The following is a 17,985-nucleotide window of genomic DNA, read 5'->3' as shown; positions in this document are numbered from 1 at the left end:
CAAAAATTACACCATGGTATGGAATTCCAAAATGTTCCAAATTAAATAAATTAATATGACATAATGAGCTAAATAACCATATGAAAAAATATGCGACTGATATATAATATCAAAATGAAATTGTGAAATAACTGAATATAGTTCATTGTTTTGAAATATATTGCATTCTGCTAGCTAAATGTACGTATTATTGCGAAATATAATTTTTTGGTCATAATTTTTCTCCTGCAACATAGATTATTGTAGAGGCCTTTTTAAAGCATTTTTAATTCCAAAACTTTTTTCAGTCAGCGACTTTTCAGCAGAATGACTTTGTCTGCCAATCAAGAGAGATGGGGCGGAACTAGTTGTGTGATTGGCAGTGTCCTATGCAGTGTCACATGATGGAATCATGTGACTGGGAGTAACATGGAAACAAGGTAACGTGACTCCTATAAATTGGCAAGATGGCCACTTCCAGCCACTCAGTCATTGATTGACATGCGTCATGGAGACTCGGCTCCTCTCTACTCGCCACTCCGTAAGACCGTTCCTGCCCTTATCGAATCCTTTCTCCTGAACTCCTTCCTCTCGTCCTGTCCCGTCCTATATTTGTACCCTAACACATCCGTGTGGTGTTGCGGTCAGTTGCTCAGAGAGGTTGCTAATTGCTTAGATCAGTGGTTCCCAACCTGGGGTCCGCAACCCCCCCTGAGGGTCTTCGCTGAGGAAACCAGATTTAGAAATGTAAACATTACATTTTTAAAATCCCAACAACACTACCAATAGGATAATCAAAAGTATGTATAATCCTGCAGGCTATGTAGACTAGAGCAATAACTCTTGGTCAGAGCCAGGGTGGGTTCCTACTTAATCATTTTAGTTGGGCTTAGGTCAGGTCTGGTCTGGCAGTCAGCAAACTAGTGTTGAGCAAAACAGTTGTTTTAGATGTACGGCATCACTAGATTCAGTTTTGTTCACCGAATCATTCAGTTGCCGAATGGCAGTTCAATTCACTGCCTCCGGGAGATGGAAGTTTTGTGGCTGTGTTGCTTTGGCAAAATAAAACCTGTTTATAAATCATGATGTTTGCTGAGCGGCTTGAGCCGCATGTGATAGTCGGGGCGTGGTGAGGGGTTACCTCAGCTAACAACACTACAGCAAACACTATAGTACCTATCCTTTACAAATGAGTTTCAGTGATTAGTAATAAAATGATTGTACTCATAGTTGGGGTTCTGGTGAACCACAACTGATTACATAATTTGCGTGTAACATGAAAGCATGTTGTAAGTCACTATGGATAAGGACATCTGCCAAATGCCACAAACGTAAATGTAAACGAAGTGGTCCTTTAAATGCACACGTCACTATGCTGTGGGCGGAGTTGGTCGTCTGCTTTAGTTTTTTTCCTTTTATCTTACAGATAAACCTGTAACGTTAGGTATGTGTAATGTACCCCCCGTCTCCTGTGCGAGTGGTTACCGACATTTTCCCAGTGCGTTGCAGAACTGAGGCGCTGTAGATAAATAGAGAGTGAGATGGAAACCCCAGCAGCGGTGTGATATTCTCTTTCTTCCCTTCTTTTCTCTGCGCTTCCTCCACTACACACTACAAATGTTACAAATGCCTCACAGGGTCATGGCTGTATAGAAATGGCGCAGTAAAGAGCCGAGAAGCCCACAGTGGCTGTGTGACCATGTCATTTACTTAAAGGCACCACACAGCAAAGATCGGGTCAATTCAGGCTGGACTCTTGTCAGGCCGGGTCGGACCTAACTTTTCTGATCACAGCTGTATTGAAGACTAGTCTGCAGCGTGAAACAAGCAGAATAAGGCAAAACTGCTGTTCGTTTTTTTTTTTTGGAAACTTAAAAGTTTGTAATGAATCATTTTATTCTTTTAATGTGCATGCGTTCAGGAATTGGGGTTGGGAGGTTCAGGTTATTTGGGGAAAAATGGTTGGGAACCAGTGATCTACCTGTAAACCATCCCTCTCTATTTGCTCTTCTAAAATAAGCAGAATGAATGAAGTTCATGCCGGTCCGTCACTGGGGCAGTTGTGGCCTAGCGCTTAAGGAAGCGGCCCCGTAATCAGAAGGTTGCCGTTTCGAATCCCGAGCCGCCAAGGTGCCACTGAGGTGCCACTGAGCAGAAGCACGGTCCCCACACCCCTCCCTCCTGTCATGGCTGCCCACTGCTCACCAAGGGTGACGGGTTAAAAGCAGAGGACAAATTTCATTGTGTCACCGTGTGCTGTGACGCAGCGTATCACGATGACAATCACTTCATCCTCCTCCTTCTTCACTCACAGCTAAAATAATACATCCGTGGACCACGTGGACTGCTCATTTTGTCCAAGCCTGGACTCGTCCCTGGCACAGAAGGCCACCACACGAGGTTAAAAGGTGTCATGGCCGCGCTGGTTCAGCACAGCACACCTGGCAACGCAGAAATCCTCGCCGGAGCTGCATACGTGTTGCACGGCACACGCATCCGATGCACGCGTGGAAACCGAAGGCGAAGACGCAGGGTGCGGCCCGCTTCAGACAGGAATGCCACGTTTCGATCAAGTTTCGGCCGGTGGGTGGAGGCTTCGCGCTGTCAGGTACGTCGTTCCACCAATCGAAAGCGTGCATTTCCTCTGCGTGTAGTTCTCCCTCCGTTTCCCCTCGTGTTCGCTCCCCTCTGCGCGGAAGATGGGGCTTGTGACCCTGGGCTGCGTGACTCCGCGGTGACCCCCGCATTGCTCCCACTGCTGCTCCTGGGTGTACTGGTGCAAAGACTTGGGGTTCCTCGGGGTTGTGAAGGTGAGCAAATCGGATTCAGTCTGAGGATTTTATGGGCGTGGGCCCGCCTGTGACGAGGCTTGTGCTTTATTTCATGCACTGGATTCGCCATGCTCTTATGATGACGTCAAGTCCTTGGTCAAGTCATGCATCAGTCTGTGTGACCTGCTGTGCGTTGGTGTTTTCTGGTCCACATGCATCAGACACAGGTAGAACTTTTACTAATTCCTTCAGAAATGTAATCCTGGAAATGTCATTTTTAGCAGCAGCACGCTGGCATAGAATATAACACGGAATATAAAGCAAAGTAAGGAATATGAGAATAAAAAAAATGACAGCAGCAGTCACACAATCACATGAAATGCATACAGAATACATAGCTGCTTGTTGTGCAAGTTGTTTCTCTCGGCTTCTGCCTCCCTCCTGTCTCATTCTCTTTAACAGCTCACTCACTCCTAACACAACTACTACATATGAAGTTCTTAAGAGTCATGAAAGTCCGCTAAACGTGGTTGCGTAATGTTGTCCCCTGTGCTTCCTTCCCCATTTTCTAAGTCCACAGTCAAGGCTGGGGGAAAAAACCATTGTGGATTTGACCCCTGGAATCATGACCCTTTTAATGTGACCTGCAGCGAAGCTCATTTGTATACACAATACCATTGAAGTCGAGGGATGGCTTTTTACTGAAGACATCAGCCCAGACGATAGATTAGGTCTTAAGCGTGTTATTACACCAAACATGTTTCAACAGAGGACACCGTTTGCCCGAGCCCTCAGATTTTCTGCCTGTAGGCCGATAGCAGCCCTGATACAAACCCGAGTTTCCAGAGAAATGTTGTGTTTAACCTGAAGGACAGTCCATTTTACAAGGAAGGCCATTAGGCAGGGTGAGTTAGCGTAGTCCAGTTTGGAGAGGACCAGAGTTGACTTGAATGTTTGAATTGTTCTCATGTTGGAGAGAAGGGACTGACATGAGAGAGAGAGACAGGTAGAGCGTTATAACCATCCGTAGGCAGGAGATTTCACAGTAAATGCCCATAAAGGAAGTAAAGGAGAGCACCGACCCGGATGTTGGTTAAGTGGTGTGAGTGGGACGGAAAAAAAGAGACAGTGACACTGAAAAAGAGAAGTGGGCGGGGCCCATTTGTAAAGAGCCTCAGATCAACGACCTGCCCGGGCTGCTTTGGGACTTAAACGTCGTCATTTGTCTTTCAGTAAGTGCGAATGCGTCCCTGTAAAGCACGTTGATTGATGTGAATGATCCGCGGCTCCTCCGAATGATCAGAGGCACGTCTCCTCCTCTCCACACACCCCTCCCTCCATCTCGCTCCATCGCTGTCGCTCAGCTTGCAACTGGTGGCGGTTTCATTTGTGGTCAGGAAGTACGACTGCACGCCTGTGACATCTGAGCAAAAATTCATTGCAGAGCACATCCGCCCTGACTGAGTAATGGCAGGGTGTCGAGAGGCCGCTGACGGTTTGTAGGTAATTGAATTATTTTCCTTAAACATCGGCAGAAGCCATCTGTGACACGTAAGTTGTGTTCTGAATGCTGGTGTGTCATGCGATAATAATAAGAAGCTTTTATCAAGGTTTTAGTAGATCGTTCTACAGAACGTTGGTAAGCTGTGATGTTGTATGTCGGCCGCGGCGCCGCAGCGGAAATCAAGTGTGGAATGTTTGTCATAGTTTTGGTGGCACGTATTCTAGAAACCTGTTGCACATGTGTGTCTCGTGGCAGTTGTACATTCCCAAAGTGCTTGACTCTGCAAATCTGTCTGGGGCTTTGGTAATTAAGCAACGTAAAGCTCTTTGTTGGTTTGAAGCGATGCAAATCGACTCTTTTGCATCTGAGATGCCGTGGCCATTTTTTTGTTAGCAGTGGTTTAGGGGCTGGGTGTAAATTTAGACCCGATGAGCAGTGGAAAAATTCGATTTTTTTTTTTGTATAGCCTTTGTGCAATTTAAAAAGCAGAAACTGCTCTCTGCTGTGCAAATTGACCATGATTACACTGCCCTGCTGTTTAAAGGCTCTCAAGATGGCTGTCCAGCCCACCAAAGAAGCGTGAGACTCGTCTGGATCTCTTGACTCTGAAGGGCGTGTGAAGACACTGTACGGACGATGGAGGAAGAACCGGATGGTGCTCTCTGTGCAGGTCGGAGCCCTTGTGACGTTCAGTGGCCTCAAAATCTCCAGACGTCCTTACAGGTCCATGTTTACATGAACAGCTCAGAGAATGTGGATGGTGGGGGAGAAAGGAGCCTTCACTGCCAAGTTGATCATCTGCCCTGCGATGAACCAGATTCACTCGCTGCATACCCAATCACAGTTCCCAGCATGCCGCTCTCCTTTGCCATGGTTCAATGGGACTTGCCTGCAGACGGGACGTCTTCTAGGGTTGACGACTGTAATGTTGGGGCCTCCTCTGAAATGGCCTTCAAGAATGTTACCTCAAACGAGAGCTCATTCCTGCATGAGGATCTGTCACAGAGATACTGTGGAGATGAAAACCTTCAACCTCCAGGCCCTGAAGACCAGGAATTTGAAGACCAGACCTCGCACCACCCGGTATGTGTTTTTTTTTGTTGGTTATTTTAAATGGTAAATAGTAGTTTTTGCCATGTATGAATGCTTGAATGTTCAGTTCATCTATGCTGCGACAAGGTCAGAGAAAAATTTCCATCAGGGTTTCTCAGCGTGTCCGTGTTGTTCTGGGCCGTGTTGCTAACGTGCACATGTTTGGGTGTTTGGATTGATAGGTGTTTGATGCGGTCGAAACAGAAGTGTGTGTTATAGACGCACAGGAAGCAGGCCTCTCAGTGCTATCTGTTAACAAAGGTATTGTTCTTTTTCACCAAAATATTAATTAGATTCATTCAAATTAATCTAATTAAGACTGTTCCATGCACTTTTAAATTGTTAGTATCACCTGTGTTTAAAGTAGCTGATAAAGCAGAGTCTGAAGAGGAGACTCAAGGAAATTTGGAAAGATCAGAGATTCCAGAAAGCAGTGGATATCCAGAGACTTTGGAAAGTGTTGAAGTTCTATCAGGAACAAAGGAGGTTCCAAAGACAATCACACAAACACAGTCAGAGCAACCAATCCACTGCACAGAGGAGGAAGGTGAAGAGATCAGATCAGCCCACGGTGGAGAAACTGAGGACAGCGATGGCTGCTGTTGTTCTGATGACATCAACAGAGATGGGTGTGTATAAGAGTCATGTATGATCTAGAATAGGTTCTGGAATTGTAGTTAAAGGAGCTGTTCCTGAAACAGTTGCAAGTTCCAATCATAAATAAGTGGCCTGCAGTGGTCCTTTGTTCTGAAAGGTGATGAAGGGCGATACTGAATGTGTGACGAGTGGGTTGCAGGCTGTAATGTTACACCTTTACAGTGCAGCTTCAAGGTAGGTGAAGATAATATGTGGTAGGAAAATTTGTATCAGGTCTCACTTTATTTCTGGAGGGCAAGTGTCCAGCAGAGCAGGTCGAACAGGGATAGATCTACAATGTTCAGGGTTGTGCTGTCCTCCTTTGGAGAGAGATAATTCTTACAGCAGGTCCAGAGCGACTTACAATCAGTAGTTACAGGGACAGTCCCCCTGGAGCAAAGTAGGGTTAATTGTCTTACTCAGGGACACAATGGTAGTAAGTGGGATTTGAACCTGGGTCTTCTGGTTCATAGGCGAGTGTGTTACCCACTAGGCTACTACCACCCACTTAATAATTGGATTTTCTGATCATTGATCATTGTGCATAAATATTAAGACTGATGTGGTGTTTTTTAATAGAGGGCACACAGCACATCTCCTGGAGTGCAAGGACTCTGAAGATACGGACAAGCCAGAACATGTGACATGTGGTGATCTGTCTCCTAAAGTGCTATGTTCCCAGGCGGATGAAGAGGAAGACCAGAATCTTGAGGATCAGTCAAAATCCATGGATAGGACGGTGTTGACAGACCAATCGCTGAACCTGGAACAACAGGAACCATCAGAATTTAAACTGAATAATGAAAGAGATCATTTGCAACTTTGTGTCATAATAGAACCCACAGAATCAGCTACGTCGGAAGAGCCCGGTGCGTCTGATGCGTTCGAACAGATTGAGCGCTTAATTGCGCATACAGAAACTCCACAGAGTGTAGAACAGGTGGAAGTGTTGAAACATTCAGAGAAAGCAGAAGAAACAGAGGAGAAGGAACGAAACAAAGAACTAAATGAAGCCCAAACAGAGCTGCTGGAAGCGTCTGAAAGAACAGAAGGGTCAGATGTTAGTACACATAAAGAACAGACGGAAGTCAGCACACAAGTACAACAGTCTCATGTATGTGAGCCAATCAACCAATCAGAGGAGAGTGAACAATCAGAAGAGCCTGAACAAAATATACAAAAAGATGACAGTAAACAAATAGAAGAGTCCAATATAAATATACAAACAGAAGAGTGTAAACAAACAGAAGAGTCCAATATAAATGTACAAACAGAAGAGTGTAAACAAACAGAAGAGTCCAATATAAATATACAAACAGAAGAGTGTAAACAAACAGAAGAGTCCAATATAAATATACAAACAGAAGAGTGTAAACAAACAGAAGAGTCCAATATAAATGTACAAACAGAAGAGCCTGACAGAAACACACAGACAGAAGTTAGCAAACGAGAGGAACATGCTGAAAATACTGAGCAGACAAAGCAAACCGGGCCGCCGGTGAAGGTGGAGCAGACAGAGCGGTCATTAGTGCAGCATATGGAGGGGAAAGGGGAACAGTTGGGGGGACAGATGCAGCAGACCGGACCCTCTGAGGCGGTGGTGCCATACATGAATGGAGGAGGAGTAGACCGAGAAGAGGCACGGAGGCTGGCTGACAGGCTCTTCAGACTGGAAGACGTTCAGCGCACAGATGTGGCCCGACATCTGGACAAAGAGTAAGAGTGATGGCACATTTACAGTCAACTGTCCGCTGTGGCACTCGTGTCTGTGATTGGTGTGGTTAGCAGATCAGTTGGTTTGATTGGCTGATCAATCAAATTGTTCTCATTACATTTTAAAAGGGGAGCAGTCTTGTTTCAACAAACAGAGAGAGGGCAAGAAGCTGGAAAAAAAAACATTAGAATCTCCAAACAAAATCCAAAGCGGAAATGTACAACATTGTGAATGTAATCAGTAAACTGGGACTAAACTCATTTTAGTTGTTTCCGTGTGAAAATGCAGTTTCAGTTTTAGATGACCACTAAAGCAAATAATTTATCGTTCCGATTATTATTATGAAACCCTACCATTGACTTAGGATCACTTTTAGCTGTTTGAACAGTCTTAATGAATTTTTCTGACTTTCCATTTCAGCAATGAATTTAGCAGAATTGTTGGGGAGGAATACCTGAAATTCTTTGAGTTTACCGACCAAAGTCTGGACCAAGCTCTAAGGTACAGGCCCGACCACAGACTACTACTGCACATTGTCCACCAGGTCTTACTGCCCTGTTTTCTTCCTTTATTCCTTTTCTTTTCCCCAAGGACCTTTTTGAAGGTGGTTGTGCTGATCGGCGAAACCCAGGAAAGAGAGCGGGTGCTGCAGCGTTTCTCTAGCCGATACCACCAGTGTAACCCCGACAGCTTCTCCTCTGCAGGTCATCATGTACCCCTGGCCTTTGGGTCACGTGTTTTTTGTGTCCGAAACGAAACTCACAGCAATCACCACAACCGCCCAGGGCTGCTTGGTTTGGGTTAAACCTATAATCATGTTTAATTTGGCTAAAATTTATGTTTAATTAAAATTATTGCTAAAAAGGCTGGTGAATGTATATAAATAAAAGAAGTGATAAAAAGTACTGTGCAAAAGTCTGTGCAATACAAACCATAAAAAACAAAAACAATGTTTATCTAACATTAACATAAACCATAAATATGATATAAAAAAATAACAATTAAATAAATAACAGAAATTTTTCAAATAAAATGCAAAATAGAATGCAGCAAAATGTATATTTTCTGTATTAGGTTATGTCTCTAATTGTTGAAAGCCAAAATTATAATTGAAATTTGATTAGTTGTCCAGCCCTACTACTGTCAATGCAATTATTCACAAACAGGCATGGAATTTCACTGTTGCTAAAGCATGTTCTCTACAGGAACAGTTCTGACACTGACCTGTGCAATGATGCTCCTCAACACTGATCTTCATGGCCAGGTGAGTTTGTATGAAACTTTGTCATGCATGATGCCCCTTGTCCCAAAACTCCTGTCTTTAGTTCTTGTCCTGACAATCATAAGAATATACTGGGTCTTGAAAATGTGTCTGGTGCATAGTTCTGCTGACTGAGTGTAATAGAGTGGGTTCTGCAATGAATAGAATGTTCCCTGCATCCATTTCTGTGTCCAGAATGTGGGCAAAGCCATGTCCCAATCCAACTTTGTGTCCAATCTCGACGGAATGAACGATGGTGAAAATTTCAACAAGGATTTACTGAAGGTGTCTTTTTCCCCCTCTTTTTATAAAATCTATTTTTATATGTTTTAATATAGAGAGACATTATTGATGACGCTCTTGCTTTATGTGTTTTCTTTTTTATCCAGAGCCTGTACAACTCCATCAAGAGCGAACCTCTGGAATGGGCGGTGTGAGTACATTATTCCGTGCAAAGCTCATCAATCTCTGCCAGCAATGTTGTTCGGCCCTTATTGGGCCCTGCTCACTCGATCGTGTCTTTTCCCCTCCCAGAGACGAGAAGGAGCTGCAGAGCTCCCTCATGTTGCCGGAGGACGCAGAAATGGACCCAGCCATGCGCTCCAGGAGCAACCCCTTCCAGCACGTCCCCCACAACAAGAGAGCCACGGTGTTTCACAAGGGCTTCCTGAAGCGCAAGGCTCACGCCAACATCGATGGCAAACGCAGTGAGTGGTGCTGGTGGGCAGGGGGTGACCTGCCGCTCTCCACAGAGGAACGGCAGTGCCCGCCGTGGCTGGGTGTAGAGTTAGGGACACACTAAACACAATAAATCATTAGAAATGAGAGGTTGGGGGACAACAGGTGGAAATAACAGATGTGTCGCCCTTGGGGAAAGCAGAGACAACAAAATCAGTCAGTTACAGAAGGTACCTTGTATACAAAGCAGGTTATGAGCCTGGGGATATATCATTCATTACTACTGTAAATAGGCACAATGTTCCTTTAATCCATATGTGATTAATAGACCACTGTGTACGTGTGGGTATGTGTGTGTGGGCATTAAAAATCCATTCTTTTTGGTAGTTCCCTGGGGAAAGCGAGGCTGGAAGACCTTCTATGCCGTGTTGAAGGGAATGGTGCTGTATTTACAGAAGGTCAGACCTGCTCAGATGTGTCTTTCGGGTCTCACCTTTGTGCTGTTTCATGAATAATAACAAGTCTCGATCTCTGTCATTCCACACATGTCTCTTTCAGGATGACTATCGGATGGATGGCCATACTTTAGAGGAGGTGGTGAGTGTGCACCATGCCCTTGCTGAGAAAGCACTGGACTACACCAAGAGGCCACATGTCTTCCGCCTGCAGACCGCTGACTGGAGGATCTTCCTCTTTGAGGCTGGGTTGGTGCACTGTGTGATTTTGACCTAAATTATACCCCTTAGCTTAACCAAAGTAACCTTATTATACCCCTTAGCTTAACCAAAGCTTTGGTATCTGTAGCTTTTCCTGCCTTAACATGATGATGTTAAGACCTTATGCATGAATTGACACTGATGTGGACTGTGAACTAAAAGCCCTGCTGTCCATGATACTCATGGCTCCTCCACAGCTCTAAAGAACAGATGAGCTCCTGGATTGCCCGGATAAACCTGGTGTCGGCTCTCTACTCCTCTCCTCCATTCCCAGCTGCAGTTGGCTCTCAGCGGAAGTTCATCCGACCCATCCTGCCTGCCTCACAGTCTGTTCACACAGTGGTACTGTACCACTCTTTTTCCAGTCTGCTGGAATACGGTTCCCAAAATTCTTCCTACATTTCATATATTATATAGTTAGAAGCATGTAATAGAATGGGTCCATCCAATGCAGTGTTTGGGAATGCATGTCCCTGAGTGTAGGCTAGTGTAAGAAAAAGTGTTAGGCCATATTAGTATAAGCAGTTTTCTAAAAATATTTTATGTTTTATTTTTACAAATTTTTGGCACATTTCTCACTATTAAATTGATTTCCCTTTAATGAGGCATTGCTGATATAATGCTAGGAATCAATAACCTTAAGTTTACATACACTTCCACTATAAATATGAGTTGTTTATGGATGTTGTCAAAGAATCAAAATATTTGTCTCATATTTTAGGTATATTTTTCAATACCCTTGACTTCGATAAAGATCTCATCACATTTTTCTCTTCAAACCCTTTTTGTGTTTTTTTTTTTTTTTTTTCATGGAAAAACAAGGACATTTCTGAATGACCCTAAAGTTTTGAACAGTAGTTAACATGCAATGTTTCTTATTCTTAATCTTAGTATTGAATGAATATTTAATCATATTGAATTGTTGCATTAAAGCATAAAAACTGCTTCCTGTCATGCTTAACAATGCCTGGAAGTAATAATAATGTACCTGTGTGATGTGACCTCTCATGGAAGCAGTATAACTGCGAACAAAGCCAGCTGCACAAGTATAAATTCAACTATGTCTTTGTACTTGTGTAATTGCCTTTGTATCATCTGTATAATTGCATAGTTGTCCCTTTAGAAGGCTGCATCCCAACACTCCTGCTGTCTCTGCAGGATAAGCAGCTGCAGTCCCATGCTGCCATGCTGCACTCCTTCCAGGAGGACCTGGCTCAGCTGCAGCAGGGCTTCCCGGAAGGCCGCAAGCCCAAAGCCAGAGAGCTAGAGGAGCACAAACTCCGAGAGGAGTACCTCCAGCATGAGGTGTGCGTGTATGTGTGTCGGCGATTCATTTAGCTGAGTAACTTTGAGGGAATTTGAGTGTTAATTTGTTGAAAGTGAAGTATGCTGATCATTTGGATATCCATTGTTTTCACAGTTTGCCATGAGCCCTTGTAAATTCAAATTAGATCTGAGACTGACTGAGCTGTTCAGGCTTAAACTAGTATGTTACCGAAGTCCAGTCTGGAAGCAAAGACCTTTGGAAATGGCTAACTGCTACATTACAATATGTTTTAATCAGAAAAGATATTTACCGTATTAGTAATTCTCTACCACGTACACCTAGCTTTGTGTTCCTCATTTTGCAGAGGTGTCGGTATGAAGTGTACGTCCAAGTCCTGGAGGCCTGGAAGGGGGCGAAGCGCTCCTCTGGTGCTGAAGTGCAACCCCATGACCTCAGCCTCTTTGACCAGGCGGTGTGCAAGGACAACGGGGAGGAAGAGGAGAGCAAGGATGGAGTGCTGAAGAGGTCCTACTCCAGCCCATCTCTGGAGCTGGAGATGGCCCCTCCCCCAGTGGTGAAGGTCAGGCGCAACATTTCTGAGAGACGGACCTACCGCAAAATAATCATCCCACGGCGAAACAGGGAACTATGAGGACAGACATTTTATATCGGCCAGTTACAAGTTATGACAGTTATTTGGATGGTATTTTTCATCAGTATTAATATGCGGTCAAATGAAGTACATCGCTCTTTTTTTAAAATCCCATTTATCCTGTTCATTTAAGTACTTTCAATCCATGAAGAAATTACTTTTCTGTTCATTCAAATATTTTGTTTAACAAAAAAATATTCTGTTTTTGATTGGGTTTAAAGAAAAGTTGGGTATATTGCATTTTGTACGGTACTGATATATATGATATATTTAGATGATTACACAGTTATCTTCTATTAAAAACATTTTATTTGCTTACTGCAAAGACCCAAATGTCCTGCAGTTTGTCCTGTTGAAGCGGTTCTGACTCGTTTGGAACTGGACTCTAGAACGGTTTGGCAGGAAGGCTTCAAGACAAGTGCCGAGGAGTGAGGATGACTGGTTCCCGTGTGGAAAGTAACCACTAGAGGGCGGAGTCGCTCCAGACATCCTGGCGGACCCTCAACTGCCATCCTGGAACAGCATCGACACCTGCCATGGGTTTAGGGCAGCAATGTTATTTTTGCACTTTAAAGTTATTGTCGTTATTGGTATTAAAAAAAATATTGTTTTATGTGATTTGAGAAACTGAAGGTTATATTTAAAATGAATCATTAAAATGAATTAAATTAGCATCTGCCACTTGAGTTCAAATTCTTTAATGGTGAAACTGTATGCAACTACGTGACCTTCTTTCTTTCTTTTCTTTCTGATGAGGTGCAATGCTGACATTGTTAGTTCACTTCCTCCAGTCAGCCAGCCATAGTGACAATGGGGGGCAGTGGGCTCTAAAGGCCCCTACATTCCTGACTAATGTCACTGTGGTACGTGACACGGTGGAATGTGACGGGACACTATGGAATGCCTATCGATTACCTTCAAAAATGACCAAGATTTTAAGGTCACCTCCGAGCTGCTCTCCACCATGTTGAGTGTAAAACTGACGGCCTCTGCGTCCATTTGACAAATGCTGGTTCTAATTAACGTTTTCATTGCTTTGGTTAATTCGAGGAGTTTCCTCTTGGGTTATCTGATATCCTGTCATCTGAATGACGGCGGGGCCATTAAGATCATTCCGGTCCCAGATTTTGCAGAATGATTGAGCAGGAGTGATGGATTGCACCTGCAGGCCACGGCGTTGTGGTGGGCTGTGTCGCCGTGATAAGATCCACAGACCGCGGCTCTCAGATAACCTGAATGCGAGCTGTTGATGGGTAAACAGCACGTGGGGAATGGGCCGGTCATATCATTACTGCGGGAGAGAAGGGATCGCTCTGCTTCCTCTTTTTATTCCAGTTGTGACTGATGAAACTCACAGGCAAGTCCTGCCATCGGCAGCCGCCTTGGTAATACCCCCAGGGCTGTTGTTTTGGGGCTAACAAGACAAGGTTCCTGAGTAAATGAAAGGGGGGAGAGGGTCATACCTCCACTTGATACTGCTGGCTATGTGCTTGCAGCGGCGCAACCGCGTGATTTGGCGTAACGTGTTCCATGCTCAGCATTTTAATAAACCAGATCACCGGCTTTTGTGATGTCCTTTGCAGCTCATATTACCATTTCAGGTGTTCGGCTAACTCGTCTGAGCCCACTGTAGCTTGTGTTCCTTTCAGTTCTACGCTGTGTTGTGGTTTTCTCAGCGGCCATTGTCACAAAGAAAGTTCCGAGACCTCGAGGCCTGCAACCCCCAGAGGGCCTGAGGTGACAGAACCTCGAGAGGAGGTTCAGAGGGGGAATGTGTCCTCCTCGGGCTGGTAATACCCCAGTGGTGCAGTGTTAGTGGAGGTACTTCAGTGGTGCTCTGCCAGTGGCACTGCCCAGCATTCTGAGGCGATGACGTTTTTGTGCAAAATCGTCTTGGTATGTCGGCCCTGAGTGCCGTCTGATCGCTCCCCACTCCATATTTTGAAGTGGTGGTGGTTCTCGGAGGCTGGGGATGCCCTCCATTAGTCCAGGGCCAGGGTCTCTCCTGCTGCCTCTCAGGCCCCTCTTTTTGTTCCACGCTCCGCCGGGGCTGGAGAGCTTTGTGGCGTCCCGTCAGGCCTGGTTGAGTAATTAAAAAGGCCGAGATGAGAGCGGCGTTCAGCAAGAGCCTGGCCACTGGGTGGAAGGGCTTACGAAAAAAAAAAAAACACCCTCCGCTCTCATGTTTTCTCTCACTTTCCCCATTTTGTGCGCTCCTGAAGGCCCGATGCGCCCCCATCTTCCAAGCTCCTTTACGCCCGCTCCGCTCGGGCACGCTCCTAGTCTCTCTCCCGACGCACATTGCCCATCTGTTGCCAGCGACGTCCACGCTCCACTTGTTACTTTTTACCTTTTCATCATGGTGCCACTCCACACCGTCCTCAACTAAACGTCTCTTTGTTTTTTGTTTTTTTTGGTATTTCTGGCCCCTGCCCTCTGCGTGTTACTGCTTCCTGCCGTTGCTGAGGTATTTCGTGCGTGTGGCTGGTGTCTTCGAGGACCCTTGAGTTGAGGATGCCTAAAGCATGTCTTCTGTCCTTCCCTCGGCAGCGATAAGATCAGTACCGGGCTTTTTATTTTATAATAAACCTTTCCAACTCCACTCTCTTCTGGAATATTCCGCCCCGTGTCAGAATTTCGGCAGCAGCTACGTCAGCCCCAGCAAAGCAGCTCGGGTCAAGCGTCGGGTCTGCAGCCCAGGGGCTTTCCAGCAAGTGACCTCCAGTTGGCCTTGCCTCCTGGCCGCACCTTCTTCCTGTGTGTGTTCCTCTGAGAGCAGGCCTTCCAGGGGTGCATTGTGCAATGCTGGGTGGAGATGTAATACACAGGCACCTTTTGGTTAAAGGCACCCATTGTGTTTTGACAAAACAGAAGTAAAGGACAAGCCCTGCCTGTCATCAGTTCGGAAGTGCCTGGATTCCATTAGGAAGAGGTTTATAATAAAATATATATATCAATTTACACTGCAACCCATAATCAGAAGGTTGCTGGTTTGAATCCCGAGGTGCCACTGAACAAGGTGGTGTCCCCACGCACTTCTTCCTGGGCAGAGGACACTTTTTTGGTCAAAAAAAGAAATAAAATAAAACATAAGTAGTAGAATATAAAGTTGAAGATCCATATACGTCAGGAGTTGAATAAAATTGTGGACAGTTGGTCAATATTATTATAACCCCATTCATCCAAGTCAATGTGAAGAGAACTGGACAGTGTGTGTGTGTGTGTGTGTGTGTGTGTGTGTCTAGGAGCAAGCGAGTGCATCAAGTCTGTTTCCTTTGTTTTCTCTTGACGTCTCCTGTCAGCAGGGCATCCTGCCCCTAGGGTTCGGTCCAGACGAACGTGTCACTTGGGCCGGTGGAGTTTCTCAGGAGCTCCTCAAACGTCTGGCCTGATGTTTTAACAGATTCATTAACCTGCTAATGTGCTGTATTGAGGGCTATTATGATAGCTCTCTCCATGATGAATGTGTTTCTTCGCCTTGGAGACCCGAGACTGTTGGAGAGAGGCCGCGGGACATTACAGTACCATGGCCGCTTTTTCTGGGCAGCCAAGCTGGCCATTCCACAACAATGAGCTCACTGCACATTCTCCTGAGCTCATTACGACTCTCGGGCAGTGGAAAGACACTAATTTCCACTAATAAACTAACAGGGTTCACATTAATGAGCGATGTGCTCCCCCAAATCAATTAATGAATGTGGTCTGTCCATTCACCCAATCTGGGTTAAGTGCTTCACTCGAAGCCTCAATGGCCGCCCTCATATTCCATTTGATTCCACAAGCGACCAGCAGACAGGGGACCACCACAACGCTGGGGCGCTCACCCACCCATCATTCAAACTCGCCGCATCGCGCCATTCATTCACGCGCACAAATATTATCCTCCAGACAATACGCTGGAAGAATTTGGAGATTGTTGACTAATGTCTCACGGCTGCACACTAACTGGGAGGTTTCCAGGCGACTGCCTCGGGACAGAAGGTTGTGAAAAACTGGAGCCTTGTCCTGCCACTCAGGACCTCAAACACAGACACACACTTACATGAACACACACACAAAGAGACAAACTCCTCTTCTGCACAGCCTTTTTGGCAAAGGTTCTTCTCCTGGGGCCAATCTGTTTCTTTATTGGATGCCTGTAATGGTGACAACACACGCCACACAACCAACCTCTCTTTATTCCAAACATGCATACACACACACACACACACACACACACACACACACTGAACGAGTCCAGAGCTGGCCCTAGCTGGTGCCAAATGTAGTCATCCTGAGCGCTGCGCTGGTCCTGCTGGCTTTTGTTCGCCCTCTGCTGTTCCAGCCTGGTGCTCATATTGTAGTTCTGGACTCATTACTGCCAGAGCCACGGCCCGAGCCACAGCACTAATAGGCCCACGGCGGCCCAGAGCGAGGCGGGGAGAGGCTGTTAGTGGAGATACGGAGGACCGGCCACACCTCATGCATTTCCTCCCTTTTTTCTTTCCTTTACAATATTTCATATTGGATGGTTAGTCAAGTTTGTCACCTAGTTTCTGTCTGGTTCGGGTCTTGGGTGGTAGTCGCCAAGTGGGTAACACACCCGCCTATGAACCAGAGGTCCCAGGTTCAAACCCCACTTGCTGCCATCGTGTCCCTGAGCAAGACACTTAACCCTGAGTGTCTCCAGGGGAAGTATCCCTGTAACTACTGATCGTAAGTCGCCCTGGATAAGGGCGTCTAATAAATGCCATAAATTTAAATGCTGCAGTGATGGTTTGTTTTCCCCTGAGTTTCAATGCTAAAAAAATAAAACAAAAGGCAACAGAACCTTTGTGATATGTTCCTTAAAATTATTATGGTGCTATTTTTTTTTTGGTAGCTGCATGTGTAAGGCTGAAAAATACAGAATCTGATCAAATGATTCTTCAGTGTATAAAATTAGACGTTTTTAAAATATTAGAAATATTTTAGAATATTAGAATTTAGTTTTTTGCGAAAAGAGGACGTGGACGATTAAAAAAAAAAAAAAAAGACAACCGCTCCATAATTACATAGACCGCAGGTAATATTCCGAAACGTAACGATTTCAATCAAGCGCAAAGATAATACCGTCCATTTATATTCTTTATTCCAGCCAACGCGCCAAAAAACGGCGCCGTGAACGAGCGGTCCTGGCGGGGAAAAGGCCGCCATCCATCACCGGGAGCCGCCGCCGCCGCCGCCGGGTCCAGGTGGGCCGAGGCGCCGCCGAACCGTGGCCTCGTTACCGCGGGATAATAATGGAACCGCGGAGAGGGGCGAAATAATTGCAAATAAAACTACATGATGCAGAAAATAAAAAAAGGAAATTAAACAGATGCGCGTGTTTTTCGGGATCATTGCTTTTGTCCTCTTCCTGCGTTCCGGCCGAACCGCTGACTTGCCGAAAAGGTTTTAACGCGCGTTTATCTCATTTTATTCATATTTATATTGTTTTTATTATTATTATTATGGAATGTTTTACCGACATTCAATTTCTTTATTTTATTTTTAACTAAAAAGGTTCGTGTCTGTATCAGTCATATTCATATTTCATTAAAAAAAAAACAGTAAAAGTGCCTTGAAGTAGCACATTTTTATATGACGTTCCTTTAACCCACAAGTACAATAAGTTCAGCAGTAATGTCTCTTAAAATCAATGAAAAGTGGTGAGTGTGTCTTTGCCATGCTTTATTTAATTAAAATAATTCTGTA

The 17,985-nt window shown here is 45.0% G+C and overlaps 1 protein-coding gene across 8 annotated transcripts; it reads left to right on the top strand.

Annotated features, from left to right (window-relative positions):
• Window positions 1-2,439: 2,439 nt before the first annotated feature.
• LOC114787083 (PH and SEC7 domain-containing protein 4) lies at window positions 2,440-12,588 on the top strand. Of its 8 annotated transcripts, none has more exons than XM_028974843.1 (17): window positions 2,618-2,789; window positions 2,901-2,977; window positions 4,799-5,337; window positions 5,529-5,607; window positions 5,693-5,975; window positions 6,562-7,698; window positions 8,117-8,197; window positions 8,288-8,400; window positions 8,902-8,960; window positions 9,153-9,242; window positions 9,347-9,390; window positions 9,492-9,664; window positions 10,023-10,093; window positions 10,194-10,339; window positions 10,549-10,693; window positions 11,510-11,656; window positions 11,983-12,270. In XM_028974843.1, the coding sequence occupies exons 3-17, from the start codon at window positions 4,891-4,893 to the stop codon at window positions 12,268-12,270; spliced, it is 3,303 nt and encodes a 1,100-aa protein (XP_028830676.1). In that variant the 5' UTR covers window positions 2,618-2,789; window positions 2,901-2,977; window positions 4,799-4,890. The 8 variants fall into 8 exon arrangements, with proteins under 8 accessions (XP_028830678.1, XP_028830676.1, XP_028830677.1 ...); XM_028974850.1 differs by lacking the exons at window positions 2,618-2,789; window positions 2,901-2,977 and adding an exon at window positions 4,195-4,301 and having other exon boundaries at window positions 4,799-4,924; window positions 4,998-5,337; XM_028974845.1 differs by lacking the exons at window positions 2,618-2,789; window positions 2,901-2,977 and adding an exon at window positions 2,440-2,587.
• The last annotated feature ends 5,397 nt before the right edge of the window (window positions 12,589-17,985 follow it).

Source organism: Denticeps clupeoides, chromosome 3 (assembly GCF_900700375.1).
Source record: "Denticeps clupeoides chromosome 3, fDenClu1.1, whole genome shotgun sequence".
Classification (NCBI taxonomy): Eukaryota; Metazoa; Chordata; class Actinopteri; order Clupeiformes; family Denticipitidae; genus Denticeps; species Denticeps clupeoides.
The sequence above is the reverse complement of the archived record's forward strand: the minus strand, read 5'-3'. Positions and strand labels throughout refer to the sequence as shown.